This window comes from Limulus polyphemus, unplaced genomic scaffold (assembly GCF_000517525.1).
Source record: "Limulus polyphemus unplaced genomic scaffold, Limulus_polyphemus-2.1.2 Scaffold20, whole genome shotgun sequence".
Taxonomy (NCBI): Eukaryota; Metazoa; Arthropoda; class Merostomata; order Xiphosura; family Limulidae; genus Limulus; species Limulus polyphemus.
In genome coordinates, this window is record NW_013665630.1 from 1,852,495 (window position 1) to 1,864,805 (window position 12,311).

Here is a 12,311-nt window from a genome sequence, read left to right on the forward strand (position 1 = left end):
AATCTAGTCATCACCACCCACCGCCAACTCTTGGGCTACTCTTTTACCAACGAATAGTGGGATTGACCGTCACATTATAACGCCCCCACGGCTGAAAGGGCGAGCATGTTTGGTGGGATGGGGATTCGAACCCGCGACCCTCAGATTGCGAGTCGAGCGCCTTAACCACCTGGCCATGCCGGGCCAGGACATATTGCAAGAAATTATTTCAGGACGTGCTGAAACTAAACATATCATGGAAAATCAATCATCGATGCATAATTAAAAACCTCATTCAATCGCTGATTTTCGAAAATCCAAGGTCCATATGAATAAAAATTATCTCCGAGATCATGCATATTTCTTTGTTCACCAATAAAAAAAATCAGATAATTGCTTATTCATGAAACTGAATAGAGAAAAAAACAGATAATGATACAAATAAATATATACAATCAATTCATAAATCCTCAGTAAAATAGAAGGAAGAATAACATTTGTTGTAACATTACAAGGCTCCTTTCTTCTGCCTTGATTCACAATTCACACGCTGAAAACAAAGAATTAGAAATCAAATCTGTGTAATATAAATTAATAAGAAGAGTACTTAATACACGTAGGAAACAAGTAAATGTATAAGACACTTATACATTTTTCCCCTTTATTTCACTTACTACTGTATTCAAAAGTACAAGATTTGGGTTCGAAAAACTCCGTTATCCCATTAAACTACAATGCAAAAACATTATTCAGTACCAAACAGAGGTTTATTTTTCAGTATACACAACTTGAAGATAGCTTTTATATGCGGAAACATCTGTTAGCTGAGTTCTTGGTCAGATCTTAAAATATAACGTTGATAAACGGAAATATCGGCGCATGTATATATGTAGACCTTGAAAGTCGAGTTGTTAAAGATCTACATATGCCGATGTTTCCGTTTATCAACGTTATATTTTAAGTTCTGTGCAAGAACTCAGCTAACAGATGTTTACGCATATAAAAGCTATCTTCAAGTTTTGTACACCAAAAAACTTTTCAAGTATACACATCCTATTTCAAAGAATAATCGGTAAGAAAAACGGTCCTTTTATCTTTTTTTTTACATAATTTATTTCTTAAAGAAGCATCTGTGCAGTAAAAAAGAAAAACAGATATGGGTGTCCTTTAGCTTTTGGGGGGGACGCAACTCAATCCTTGAATATTTGTTTATGTACCTACAAAGCAATTTATATTGTTAATATCAACAGACTTACATTTTGTGTTGGTAAATATCTAGCGATCCTCCGACCTTCAGTCCAAAATAATTATATATGTCATTACGTGACGGTATTAATCCAAAAACAGTTTTCAGAAAAGATATGAAACTGTACTGCATTGCTGTGGCGAATACAATTAAAGACTTGCCATTGGCAATACAAAACTAAGAAACTGTAGGCTTGTATCGTGGATTCTTTCACATATTTCCTCTTCCAGTGTTTTTGTTATCAAACACACCACAGGAGTAAATCTATCCACGCGCTATCACGTGCTGCTTGCTATTCTCTCACATGAAGCCTAGTCATAGGTATTGTTCTCTAGCCAGTAGTTAGCTAGTGTGCCACTTCTGTGTTATCAAAAGTTTATGCGTTTGTGAAATAATGCAGGTAGCCAAAAAATCACGAGATGTCACAATTCTTTATAACTATACTCGTCGTATTCAACTTTTGCATAGCCAGATTAACTCATACTAATATTATGTTTTTTTATTATAAAGTTCATAGACCCTTGAAAAGGGCGTAAGCCAAAACGTCAGGTAGAATAAAAACAATTATCTGAAGTTGTTTTTCGTCTTGATTTGAAATAAAGTAACACACTTTTAACTGCAATATTAATTTTTAATGTTGATATAGGAACTATTGTATGCGTAAAAGGCATTAACATTTTCACTTCACCTTTAAATCAACAAACTCCAAACATATCGATTTATTAGTAGTGTCCTGTGTGTGAAAACAAGCACATATGATCGTTTATAAAAATATAAATATATATATAAATAATAATGAATATCTTTACTTCCAATTATAAAATTACAAAATACAGTTGACGTTCAATTCATGTACACTATCCTGTTGGCTTTTTGTTGCAAATACTCATTTATCTGGAGAGGGAAAAAAAAGTTAGCAATAAATAGACAAACATATTTTTTTTTCGGTTTGAGGGACTAATTTTTTTACCACCTAAACATTTGGATGACTGCATTAATTTCCAGTCCTGCACAAGATAAATCATAAAATGGGTTTAAAAAACAAATAAATTTGATAAATCCGCTTATCACAGTGCGGGAGTGGGGGGAGACCAGAAGAAGGAGAGGGAGCACAGGAGTGGGCTGAAAGAAGAAATGGTGCGGAAAATGACCCTTTCTCTGGAGAAGTGCATACACATGGAATAACACAGAATCTGGATTCCCTTTGCGTAAAATAAAAACATTTAGAAAATATCGTAGAACCTCTAATACATTTTAAACTGATAAAATACTGACCAGTTCCACATACAGCTAGTATTTTCTTAAAGGTGAGTTAAAGAAATGAAAATATATATATGTGTGGAGGAGCATTTTAAATGTTTGCCTATATCAAAGAATCATATTTGACCAGCCCTGGATCGCTTGAACTAGAACAACACTTGCATCAGTGAATGATAACATAACCACAGAACACACTGTCTAATTCTGGGCAAATTTTAGTTATACACTTAGTGGTTTTGTTTAATTATTTGACTTCAAAGTTCAAAACTATGATTTCAGATTTGTTTGTTTGTTACTAAAAATACAGCTGCACAATGGACTGTCTTGTATCCATTGCAGGGATCAAATCTCAATTTTAGCATCATAATCCCTCATGCTTACTGCTGAGCCACCAGGGAACAATATCAGTTTAATACAACCAACTATACTCAAATTAACTCAAGTTATTTTTTTACACAGAAAAAGGAAAAACAAATCATGTCACAACAGTACATTATCTTTTTATAGTTGTGAAATAGATATTTACTACCCCTGTTGGTTTTCTGAAATCCTCTCAACTGTTCTAAAGATACTATACAATAACTGAACACCAATCTAAATGAAAATCAAGTATTACCCATATAATATGGTAAATCACCTAATATAAAGCAAAAGCTGATGAGGTGATGAACTTTACATTCACACTATCCACTCCAATTTATAACACTATTTAATATATACATATCTAATAACACTATTTAATTTATACATATCTTATTTGTATACAGAAGTTGCAAGCAGCAATAAAACTTAACTCTTTTCAAGAAAATTTCTGAGAGGACCTGAATTCCATTTTACTTCTTACAAGAAACATAGAGCACTGTCTCTTTATAATGTAAGAAAATGCTTGAAATTTCATCTGTTTAGTTCTAAAAAACATTTACAACTAATTATTATAGAGTGGCCCTAAATTTTGAGCTATGCTGTATTAAGAAATAGAGAACAAAATAAGTTTACCTTTCAATCCAAAGTTAATTTAGTTTTATATAATAATAGATATACTATAACAATAAGAGTATAATATTATTAAAAGCTATACATTTTTAATATTGTAACTTGTTTGTTAGCTAGAAGGATCTGACAGTTTTTAATGATTTAATGTGATGTTAAGTTAACTTAGTCCCCAAAACCTCTAGAACAAAGGTAGATTATAAAATAACAATCTGTGAAATATCAAGTTAGAGTAGAGATAAAAGTTACTGCACTACTTTCTACTAGTAGATTAACTGTATGTTAGTCCTAGTACTATTGTTAGAGAGAGACATCATTTGTAACCACAGACCTAGACTATTTACAATAGTTTAATAGTGATTTAATCATGTAGAAACATTTAAAGAAGGAAATGAACTAATTCCATCTCATTTGACAATGAATTATTTTCACCTGATAATCTAAAAGAACATTACAACAATATTATCAATATTGTCTGTTACTGTTCTGATTGAATCTTTTATAAGTATAATAGTACTGTCTGTTGTATGTCCATGTAACTACTTCGCATGGTGTGAATGAATCTTCACCAAATTTGGTATGGAGGTTCATTTGGTCCATGGGGAGATACGTACAAATGTTCAGTTTTGCATTATGCAGTTTATACCACTACTTCGCCCCTGTTGATGGATCTTCACCAAATTTGGCATGAAGGTTTGTTGGGTCCATGCACAGATACATACAAACTTGAGGTTTCACATTTTGCGTTTTGCCATTTTTATGGGTGTTTTTTACATTTACATATAAAGGAAGCAACTTTTCATGTCCCAATAAAACCTTTCATTCATCATGAATTTACATAACTTCCATCCAGAGGACGGATACTCCAGCTAATATACATTAGTGCTAGAAATGTAACCTAGAGAAAAAGCTACATGATAAAATTGAATTGCATGTTTCAATCACCATTTCACTTATATTTGCATATAATATACTCTGTCATCATATGATTATGGTTTTCAGTTTGTTGGCTTCATTTATTTAATGATAGTTCATGTGTAATATGATCTCGTTCCTTCAAAAATTATAGCATGTATGTCAATCATCACAGTTGCTGCGATATTTCCTGATAATTTGTCATTTTTCCACCACAGTACAGTTGTTACTGCTAAAATTCATCAGTACTGAAATGGGAATGTAAAGCTGCTCAAAAAAAAGGCATATTTCTGAACATATTGTTAGAAAAATATACATAAAAAGTCTTTGTAACACAAAACTGTACCAATGCACAGAAGATAATCACCACGTTTTTGGCATTGATATAATTAGTGTGTTATTGATATTCCTAAATATAATACATGTATATTACATTATCTCCTTTAGTAAAGATTAGTGCAATAAGCAAAAAATATATAAAAAAAATCTGTGATAACTCAGTACTTGGATGAGTCAGCTAAAAAAATGTATAGTAATTGTACAGAGGAAACAAAAGTGAACGAAAGAAAGGTTCTTGACCAACTAATTCTGGCCCAGTGCTATCTGCAGTTTATACATGTGATTTGCAATTTATGCAATATTAGAGAGAAACATCTTTGTGGTTGTATAACTGTACTGCACTCACATATATATGCATTACTACCATCATCTAATAAAGAGCAGAATAAGAAATGAAAGAAAGAACAAATATTTATGTATAGTACTGTACTCTAATATTTTTTATACAATAATTTTTACAGAACTAAATATAGAGATAAATATAACAGTACTGTCTGTTGTATGTCCATGTAAGTAATTTACAGGGTGTGGATGGATTTTCACCAAAGTTGATATGGAGATTTATTGGGTCCACGAGGGGCTACATACAAATTTTCAGTTTTGCATTTTGCAGTTTTTATGAGCATTTTTTCATTATTTACCACTACCTCACCTCCTGTAGATGGACCTTCACCAAATTTAGTATGAAGGTTAATTGGGTCCATGGTGAGATACTTGCAAATTTTCAGTTTTGCATCTTGCAGTTTTTATGAGCATTTTTACCACTACCTCACTCCCTGTTGATGAATCTTCACCAAATTTGGCATGAAGGTTTGTTGAGTCCATGCAAAGATATATCCAAATTTGCAGTTTCACATTTTGTGTTTTGCAGTTTTTATGGGTGTTTGTTTTTTACAATTAGATATACAGAAAGCACCTTTTCATGTCCTAAGATAACCTTTCATTAATCATGAATTTACATAACTTCTGTCCAGGAGATGGATATTCCAGCTAGTTTTAAATAGCTTGTCAACCTACTTTACAAAAACCTAGTTAAAACTCTTCTGCAAGTTTTCTTCATCTAAAGTCCTTTATTTTATTTTTAATGGCAGAAATATTTTACCAACATTAGTAGTTTTATAGTAATATTTGATATATATATATATAAAACATCCTACTGATTCAACACAAGGTCATGAACAAGCTAAGTTTTTATTTCAATCATTTGAAAGAGCTAAGTTCATTCTTTCAGTCACCTGTTACATCCATCATAACAGTCAAATATTAAGTGTCAGTTTATCCATATTATAATAGTTGCCTCTAATAGTAGTTTCTTATTAGATAGCAGAACTTTCAATCTAAAATTCTAAGGCAAGCAGAAGCAGACTGCCTGAAAATAGATGTGAATATTGTAAAAGTCTGAAATATTTTCTATAATCACATTCTTTTCAACATCCCTTCTACCTTGTGACATTTTCTTGCTATTACACTCTTATCTAAACACCATTCACAATTATGTATCTTTATATAATTCACTTTTATTTAAGGACAAAGGCCTGTTGATCCATTGAGGTTGTCCTATTCACTAAACTAAAATACTTTAAAAGAAAAAGTTAAAGCAGCCCTTATCAATTAAATATTGATCAAGCCTTCCTTAAAATTTACTACATCCACCACATCTAAAGGCAACCTATTCCAAATGTCAACCACCCTGTTAGAAAAATAAAACCATCTTACCTGAAGATGACTCTTACCATGCCAAAATTTGTAATTTTGAGCCCTTGTTCTACCATTCTCATCATTAGGTATAAAAAGAAGTGATCCATCAACACTACCAATTCCCTTAACAACCTTGAACACTTCAATCTGATCCCCTCTAACTCTTTTAAAAAACAATTTCTTAGATCTTAACCTGTTATCATATAACAATCTATCCAACCCAGGTATCATCCTATTAACCCTCCTTTGAACACTTTCTAACAATTCAATGTCCTTCTTAAGGTAAGAAGCCAAAGACTAAACACAGTACTCCAAATGAAGCCTAACCAATGACCTATAAAATGAAATTATGTGACAAGGGTAACTTAAAGTTATATTATAAATAGTAAACATAGTGAGGAACAAAAGATAGGCGAGAATGATTAAACTAACGATATATACTCTGTGTGTCTGTATATCAATATACAAGATAATTCATAAGTCCACTGAATGTATACTTCAGGTCACTGTCCTATAGGAAATGTAAATCTTGGCCAATAAGTCTAACACCAGAGGGCAATGCTTCACTTTGTAGGATACTCTACTAATTCTCTGTACACATTTTACTTACAATTCTGTAAAGGTTCCCTGGTTTATATATATATCAATAAAAGCTTTAAATTATGATTATTTCACCTCCTTGCTTAACTGTAGGAAATTTCTAGAATATTCTCTTTGTAATTTATTAGATTAGTAATAAAATAAATCAATGGCACCTTGATGAACCTACTGTTTTTCATGTTCGCTGCCACATTATAAATAAAGTCTAAAAAAAATTAAACATTCATGAGGTGCCAAGGAGCAGTCACAGTGTCCCAAACTCATATGCCACAGGAGAAATTTGGCTTTGAAACATAATTGTTTGTGACCCACCAGTGGGGCACATGGCAGCAAAGATGTTAAATGAATATGATTAGATTATAATTGCACTTGTAAGTTTCCAGTTTTACCACATGACAAGCAAATAAATCAGAAATGAAAATGTACGGGAAAATAACTATTAGTGATATGGAATGAGGTTTTGTGAGCCTACCCTGTGACAATATCACTTAGGTCCTCTCCAAGGCCACATCCTTTAGAAATTGTATCAATATGCATAATACACCCAAAATGTCAATGACAAACGTGTAAGAAATAATAAGATTTGACAGCAATAGTAAAGTAACCCAAGCTAAGTAATATTTCTATCAATATCAAGCCCAAACTTTATTACCAAAAACTAAAACCCAGATCTCTTGTGGAATCCAGCTAACTGCTCCCAAAAACAAGACAATTTTCTGTAATATGTGATACTTCTTCTTTCTTTCTAATAGTAAGAACAACATATTTCATTCATACTTGTTTTAGAAAGCTTAACAAAAACCTAATGAAAACAATTATGAATAACTGGATAAATTAAAATCTTTTAGTAAACAATAACATTTCTCGAACTGGTGTATTTAAGTGTTTTACACTCACAAAAAAAACCTATAATTCTATAGGTATTTGAAGAACTTGTAGCATTTTGCCACAATTTAATTCTTCATACATAAAGACAAATTTATCAAACTGTCAAAATTTTCATATTATCAACCAGATAGAAATAACAGAAGTATTTCTCTTTTTCCATATCAAATGCTTAAACAAAAATAAAAATAGCCTTTCTGTATCAACATTAAAACCCACAGTTTTCATAGGTCTCTAAACCAAGCTTTATTGATTGGTTTAAATCATAGGCTAAATCAGTTAGCAAATGTTGTTTGCCCTGATGAAGCCATAATAACAAAAGCATGAATAAAAAAAAACAGTTATGCTTTCTGGAGTAATAGGTCATGTTTTATTTATCTTTTAAACTTGTTTTATTTAAAATTCATGTCACTTGTACTCTTTTAACCCTATTAGTTTAAAATTCAAACAAACTAATTAAAAGTTGTTCATTTGGGAATATATGTTAAGTCTTTATATTTGTCTGCATAACTCAATTTTCTCTACATCCTTACTACTCAAGAAGCTGGCTTGGGTTGAGTTGGAAAATTTTTTAATGGAAGATTTCTTACTTGATTTGTGATCAGGATGTTATGAAAATCACAAAAAGTAATGCTATCAACTGCACAAGTGGTGTTTTACTAAAAAATTATAATTTTTCTACATTAAGATTGATTGAGTTTGAACACAACATTTCAAATGTAAGCTAACAACACTTATATAAAAAATAACCTTTCTATCATTAAAGCAATATCACACAAACATACACACATATTGATCCCAGTATTCCATTATATTTTTTGGTAACTGATAAACATTTATCTTAAAACTTCTTTTTTTTACATAAAAATCTCTCCTACACATGAAATAGTGAACTTTTTGCATGTTTTTATATCCTATGTGCATCATTTTAAAGTTTTTAGCAATGAAACACATCATTCGAGTAAGTTTTAAGTATGAATAAAAACAAGTCAAAGATTTATTGAAAGACCAGACAATTTTCCCAAGAATGGTCTGTCTTAATGATAGAATTAAAATGTTTGAAATATAAACTAAAATATTAGAATTCATAGTTTTAAGCTTTAAAATCCAAGATGAAGACATACTCTTCAACACTTTTAATTTGTACATAATTAACTTCTATAAATGATTTTTTTAATGCCGTGGTGTTTTATTAGTTTGATTTCTTTGAAATTTTTACTGAATAGATACATAGATGTAAGGACTTCTGTTATAATCTGATATTTTAGTAATTTGTTGAGAAATAAGGAATTTAGAATTTATAAAACCATGTCAGCTACACTATATCTAATAAATTCAGTGCCAGCAGAACAGCTCCTTCACTCATCAATTACACTGACTACCTTAGTCCCAATTTCACTACTTTGAATAAAAATATTAGGCCATTTAGACCATAATGGTCACTCTGAAATGCCATAAAGATTACCAATGTACGAGTACCTTTCATATACTTATCATACAAACATTTAACTGAGAATAACAGCACATCCATCAACATACAAAAACATTTCATTAGCTTATAACTCTCAGTAGGTTTTTCATCTATAAACAAACCTAGATATTCTTCAAACAAGAAAACTGCCCAGTCATAAAAACAATGTGCCTTTTACTACCAGTGAAATACACAAGGAAATTTTATGACACCTCAAAATCTAAGCTTACTATGTATACTTATTTGTCACATACATTTATCATACTTTCTAATAGCAAATATAACCAACGCTTATGAGGATGGTCCCATCCAAAAACAAAAGTAGAAACTACATAGAATTATAAAGCTTTACAAGTTAGCATACTAAAAAAAAATACTTCAGTCAATTTAATTACTATTAATTCTTTTGTCAATTCCATTGACATTTTTCTTAATGATTCTTACCCAGTTTTATACTTACCATTATAATCTACATATATGATTGGGAGTAGAATAAAATATTAAATCTAACTTACTTGAAGTTGTTTTTTACCTAGTTATTCTCACTACTTGGCATTAATACTAGTAAGAGTAAGTCTAATTCTAAGTTACTTTGAAGTTAGAATAGACTTATACTGTTATAGAGGTATATACTGTTAATCACTTCATCATGTTATTCTGACAGCTAGCATTTTATTAAAGTAGCAATAAAGTAGGCATATAAAATTAAAATACCAATAAAATAATATTGAGTTTACTTTTCTAATGATAGTACAATATTATCTAATTATCTTTTTTGCACTCTCTAATTTGAATTAAGGCTTAAACAGTACTTAAAATAGTAACACTAATAGTAGTATTAATAAGTATAAATTACTTTGCTAGTACTGTAGTACTACTATTTCTAAGTTCTATAACTTAGTAGTAGTACTGCAGTACTAGCTAATTAACTTAGACTTATTATTACTACTAATACTAATTCTTCTTTTTCTCAAGAGAAAACACTTTCACTTTCAGCGATCTGATAACTCCGACATCCCAGGCACCATTCTGATTTCTAGTAACTCTCCTCTGAACTCTTTCCTTCCTAAGGTAAGGAGCCCAAGACTGAACACAATACTCCTAATGTGGCATAACCAATGACCTATACAAATTACATATACAATGAAATTGAAATTATAACCTATTTAGATTTGTATTCAATATTTCTGTAGAGTAGATACAGCCTAAAATCCTATTTGCCCTACCACTAGTGAAAGACATGTAGAAATTCTGTAAAAAAACGTTTTCATCTCAGATTTCTTTCGAATTAAAGATTCTTTAATTCTTACCTATTTGACAAAGGTCTCAGTCCATAATGATGTTTATTTTTTTGTTTGCGATTTCTGAACAACCGTAACAATAAAGGCGCCATGTTCTATTATCTATAACAGTTGTTATCATGTGACCATGACACCGGCTTCTACACAGCAAAGTTTTGAAATATACCAATAACACGATTGGCTGAAAACCAACCCAAGCTTCTCAACGTAAATATCAGCCTATATTTTGAACTGCAATTTTGAAAATGCTGCAAGATTTTGTATGTAGAATTAATTTTAAAATCAATATTATGTATGTTCAGATCATATTTTTAGAATTATTTTCTATGTTACTAAATTTTTGTGTACACGTTCCACTTTCTAAACAGCATAGGATATGTCCAATTGTGTAATCTTTAACATTAAAATATTAATTTCTTTGCGGTATATTTTCAGGAAAATTAAGAGGTGCATTTTACCAATACATAAGACTCATTTATGACTGTTTTGAATAGTTTATCTAAATAAAACACCGTTAAAAATCAAAATTAATTAAAAATTTTATGTACTTTTAACATCTTTTCTTCTTTTATCAGCGCAAGTATCAAACGTTCAGTAAAATTGACTATGGTATGTCTTGAACTTATTTTCGTGCTGGTCATACATTGTTCTAGATCATTTCTTTTTTGTTGTTAATGAACTTTCCTATCAAAGATGTTGCTGAAGAACCCTGTAATCTTGTGCTATAAGTATCTCTGGTAACATCTGTTGTGTAAAAGTTTAGTAATACCTGAATGATGTGTACTTTCTATTTATGCTTATGATAAATCAAGTGACGTTGGTGGCAGGTTCATCCTGGAAGAACTGATCCCACTGTAAGAAATATAGAACTGACCTTACTGTAAGAAGTATATAATACTTAGTTTTCTCAATCTAGGTCAGAAATTTCTTCTGACATAGAATACTCATTAGTTGAGAATAAGTTCTGTCTTGAGTCTTTGTGCATTTGTCTCGTCTGTCTTTTATATTGTTACGTCTCCGTTTGTTAATTAACTTTCCGTAACTTCGTTCCGACGAAACTTAAGAAAACCAGTTTTATTAAGTAAAGAACTTGTGTCGCTAAAGTTTCGTCGGAACGAAGTTACGGAAAGTTAATTAACAAACGGAGACGTAACAAATTGGTGTCAGAAGTGGGATAGAAAAAAAAAGAAGAATTCTTTCCGAATACAACTTTACCGATACACTTATTCTCAATACTCGCGCTAAAACAACACTGTAACGAACGAACGTTATCTTCAACAATACCGTGTGACTGCAGTTCAATTACTCACTATCTATCTACCCACCTCACATTCCCCTCCTTTATATATACCAGCCCACCCTACATCGAGCAATTACTAGACCATTCGCCAAGATACGGGATAGTTCTAGAAACAAGAGAGCGTGAGAATTGTCACGTGATCTCGATGACGCAACACAGTTTTATTTAAGAAAGGGATGGTGTTGCGAATGTGACGTCGGAACGAAGTTACGGAAAGTTAATTAACAAACGGAGATGTAACAAATTGGTCTCAGAAGTGGGATAAAAAAAGAAGAAGAAAAAGAAAAAGAGAAGATGGAAACGAGAAGCGGCAAATCAAACTACAGC

The 12,311-nt window shown here is 31.3% G+C and overlaps 1 protein-coding gene across 1 annotated transcript in view; it reads right to left on the reverse strand.

Moving 5' to 3' along the window:
- LOC106458105 (folliculin-interacting protein 2-like) overlaps nucleotides 1–10,782 on the reverse strand; it is a 26,186-nt gene extending 15,404 nt beyond the window's left edge. The window contains exon 1 of the mRNA XM_022384491.1: nucleotides 10,694–10,782. Within this exon, the coding sequence (XP_022240199.1) occupies nucleotides 10,694–10,776 (83 nt within the window). The 5' untranslated portion in view covers nucleotides 10,777–10,782. The remainder of the gene's footprint in view (nucleotides 1–10,693) is intronic.
- Nucleotides 10,783–12,311: the final 1,529 nt, after the last annotated feature.